Source organism: Sinocyclocheilus anshuiensis, unplaced genomic scaffold (assembly GCF_001515605.1).
Source record: "Sinocyclocheilus anshuiensis isolate Anshui unplaced genomic scaffold, SAMN03320099.WGS_v1.1 scaffold697, whole genome shotgun sequence".
In the NCBI taxonomy this organism is placed as follows: Eukaryota; Metazoa; Chordata; class Actinopteri; order Cypriniformes; family Cyprinidae; genus Sinocyclocheilus; species Sinocyclocheilus anshuiensis.
The window spans coordinates 2,553,384-2,557,607 of NW_015538036.1; the positions used below are offsets into that span (position 1 = coordinate 2,553,384).

The 4,224-nt window shown below is 37.6% G+C and overlaps 1 protein-coding gene across 1 annotated transcript in view; it reads left to right on the forward strand.

Annotated features, from left to right (window-relative positions):
• wdfy3 (WD repeat and FYVE domain containing 3) overlaps window positions 1-4,224 on the forward strand; it is a 75,676-nt gene that overhangs the window by 35,650 nt on the left and 35,802 nt on the right. The window contains exons 17-18 of the mRNA XM_016477539.1: window positions 1,272-1,506; window positions 3,304-3,404. Coding sequence (XP_016333025.1) covers window positions 1,272-1,506; window positions 3,304-3,404 — 336 coding nt within the window. The remainder of the gene's footprint in view (window positions 1-1,271; window positions 1,507-3,303; window positions 3,405-4,224) is intronic.

A 4,224-nucleotide genomic window follows, 5' to 3' on the forward strand; every position in this document is an offset into this window, starting at 1 on the left:
ATTTATTTTTATATATATTATCGGGATGTAATGATATTATCAATATCGTGATATCATGATAGCAAAACTTTCTCGATATTATCGTGGTCACATGATGATATGAAACGATAGGTCTTCCAGGGAAAAATTTATAGTTTTTAAAATATATTTAAACTTCTTATTCTAACATAAAATGTCTTTAAATTTGTGTTTTGGGCCATTATGCTTTGGCACAGTATCTGTCAAACAAACTAAAACCGAAAGCACAATATGGCTTAATCCCTTCATTGAGTCTGTTTTCGCTGCGCGTTTCTTCGTTCAGGCAATCAGCTCATGATCCGGTGTTTTGCGCGCCACAGAGCAGCTCCGTTCACAGAGAATGCAGTGAACTCATTTATTGCACGTGCTGCGAGTTTAGCGCACTTTTAGGAATGCAACAGCCACCAGTTAGGCTTTATTTTCTCGGCAGATGATTACAGCATTTCACTAGATTTGTAGTGAGATGCGTTTTTGTAAGCCTGTTTTCACTGAAGCTGGAGTTTCCCTTCAAAATAAAAGCTCTACTGCCTTTTCCATCAAAATAAAAGCTTAAAAGTGCAGCATGAATTGCTGACAGCTAGCAGTTTAAATGCAGTCCAAATTCAAAATATCTCTTTCCAGTGTAGAAATTAGGAAAGAAGTATTGTAATGTCCCTACTATAGAGTAAAGCAAAAATAATATACCTATGAAATATTCATTTTCATTTATTTTACCGTGCAATTGTTTTATAATATATGGCTATTACTGTCATTATTGTTGTTATTATTATATTCTAATTTGTTTGGCTTTCTAAAACACCAGTATGAATGTAATTTAGACTGGGACAGTATATCACAAATAAAAAGCGAGTCCCCTTTAAAGGTCTGGTTCAATTCACTGACTAGATAGAATAATTTAACTTTAAGATGTACAAAATTAGTCTTTTTTTTTAAATATCACAATAAATACCGTACCGTGGTCTTCATATCGTGATATTAATGTATTATGAGATTTTGTTATCGTTACATCCCTGATATATAAAAATACATATGTAAATAAACTATAATAGAACAATTTCAGAATAACATGAAATAAATCCAAATTAAATGAACAAAATTAATCAAATTTATACATAAATGGTGTTGTTAAAGTGAAGTAAAAATTCTCGCAGTAATCACTGTTAACTATGTTTTAAGTTAATAGTGTAATACTAAGAGAGCAGTAGAGTTTATGGGACAAGTCTGACTGTACATTTGACCTTTTCCACATCCAGACAGCATGACTCTGTCCATGGAGGGTTTTGGGCCGGATAGCGTGTTCACGATTAACGAGGACAACAGTCAGTACCGGATCAGCCGAAGTCTGGTGCGATCTGCTGAGGGCAGCACTGTGCCCCTCACCCGAGTCAAGTGCCTGGTCTCCATGACAACGCCCCATGACATCCATCTCCACGGATCGTCCGTCACGCCCGCCTTCATGGAGTTTGACACGTCATTAGAGGGATTCGGGTAAGGCTGCCAGCGCTGATCTAGCCTATATCTAATGAAGATCAAGATTTGTTTGCACAATCACTGTTTGTAAGCAGACATCCGTTTAGGCATCAGAGATTTATTGGCTTCAATTCAGAATGTGTTTACCAGATATATGCGTCAATCAAAAATTTATTTGGTGTTGTGCTTTTAAAAACTTGACCTAGTTTAAAGCTCACTGAAAAACAGACTTGAAATGCGCTTACATCTCCGAATGTATCGCAGTTCAAAGCGCAACAAAGAATCCACACTGAGCCTCCATCTGTTTCTGTTTAACATAATCCCATCAGGGTATGTGCTAAACTGAAAATAACAGATCTTTAATATTTCATCTTTTTCATTAATTATGAAAGCACAGTGATCATCATTTGTCTTCTTTCCAAATTATTAGCTGCTTAAATAGGAGATTTATATGTATGAAATGGGTCAACGGTTCAGTTTTTGCACCCAGCACACATAACAGAGACCCAAATGCTTCAAGTGATATTGGTTGTGCACAGATTGAATTTGGTTAGTCTCCCAGAGACCTTTCTATTGCTTGAACAAGTATGCAGCAGTTCTACAGACTTAAATGCCACAAATTCCCTTTAAACCTGCACCAACTGCACAGACAATCCAAATGATGTATCTTTTATATGTCTTAGCCAGAATCCTCCTGAGTCTTTAAATACTTCCTCCTACATCTGAATAGAACATGCAGCTTAGAATAATTGAAGATGTAAAAATCACTTGTACTGGCCCACATTTCATCTAGCGAATGCTGACAAAACGCGCATACACACAGTGCGCTCCCCATCTGCCTTCATGAAAAATTCATGTAAACACGTTCTGTATTGGGGCATGCAGACCAGCCTAATGGTGCTGCCACAGCTGGGCTTAAAGCTTTTTGGGTTATAAGGGAGCACAAAGGGAGGAGGTGGACATTAACCCCCACACACATATACATAGACTTCTGTTGTTTTATCTTTCGTTTTTTTTTTTTTAATAATTATAATAATATGCAACAATATATGATCTGTTTTACTAATTATATTAATTAAATAATATTACTTAAATATATTCATATTATTAAAAAAGATGTATATGTAGAAATAAGTTTTTTTTTCTCCAAAAAGGACTTCTCCAAATGTTCCCAAAGGGAGATTTTGTCAGATGTAGCTCACTTTTGTGAGCAGATTTGTCCCCAAATTGAACCCTTATTCACACACTTCCTTGTCTGGTGGGAGGTGTTAATGTTTCACTGTTTTTGGGTGGATGCTTGTATTGTTAGTGTGATGTGGGATTTTTTTTTTATTGCCACAGCTTTTATAATATTAAAATGACATATGAGGCTTCCTTTGTCAGGGTTAATTAGCCTCCATAGATACTTGTTTAGCTGTTTTGAGTGACACTTGGATGGTTTTCTGTTTATTTGATGAATGGCAGAATGCTTAATGAAGTATGGATTGACAGGAATCTTGCATTGGGTTGCACCCATTCTCATTATTTGCTTTTCTAACATTTAGTAATATCTGGTGTTTAAATAAGTTCCATCAGTGGACGTTTGTAATGTTTTGTACACGATGTAATTCAGTTCTGTTATGGTGAGCACACTCTGTCAGTGTTAAAATAAGGCGTGACACCCACAAATAACTCTTTAAGCTGCCAATGTGAAATATTCCCTCATATTATGACTGTTTGTTACTGAGAGACAAGAATAAAATGTGTGAAATTTCTGGCATGCTGGAATTTCTGATAAATTGACATTCATTTTTTATTTCCGTCTTCTCTCTCCAGCTGTTTGTTTTTGCCCAGTTTGGCCCCTCACAACGCGCCGTCCAGTAATGCTAACACATCTGGAGTCAGTGACGGGGCAGTGGTCAGCGGCATGGGAAATGGTATGTGCTCACAAACACACTCTTCCCCAACCCCCGTGATTTGCATGCAGCAGACAGCAGCTTTCCACTCTTTTGTAAATCTTTATTAAGATCAAGCCTAAAATATGAAAAAAAGAACATTAAATTGATGAATGTGCACCAAGCAAGTCATTATCACACAATAAACCTTGGTGGTTGGGATCTCAGAAGATATAAATAGGGATAAAAAGATGAAAATAGCGGTGGTATGTTGCCATTGACAGTGGTGAAATATAGCTACCATTCAATACAGTTATTTGATTGACCAATCCGAATCAACTGTTATTGTTTTTATTGTTTTAACAGATTATTGTCATTGAGTTTTTGTGTGAGTTTGAGTTTACAAACGTGGGATGGCGAAGGCGGGTGTAGCAGCTTGACAGAATTTCAGAAGCATCATGGCTCATGACAGGCGAGAGGTAGAGGGAACAGGGGCACAGCACTGTGACTGAATTTTTACAAAGACGGTGGAGTCTAGAGAAAAGAGGTAGCACATCGAAACTTGACAGAGCTTGACAGAAATTGTTTGTGTGCCTTTGCTCCTGTTCGAGCGCCACCGGCTCATAGCAGCCCTGAGTGGGCGTACCAAGTGCCTATGTAGTATTAATGAGGTGATTCAGGGCGCGATGCCTCTCCATCTTTCTCCCTTCCTGTCTTCCTTCATTTTGCTGTCTCGCTCTCTCTCTCTTTCCTTCATCCTCCCCATGTCACTTCCTCCTCTCTCTCTCTCTCTCTCTAGCTCATTCAATCTCTCTTTATTTAACTACATGTGCACCTTTTGGATATACACTTGTTCTCCAGA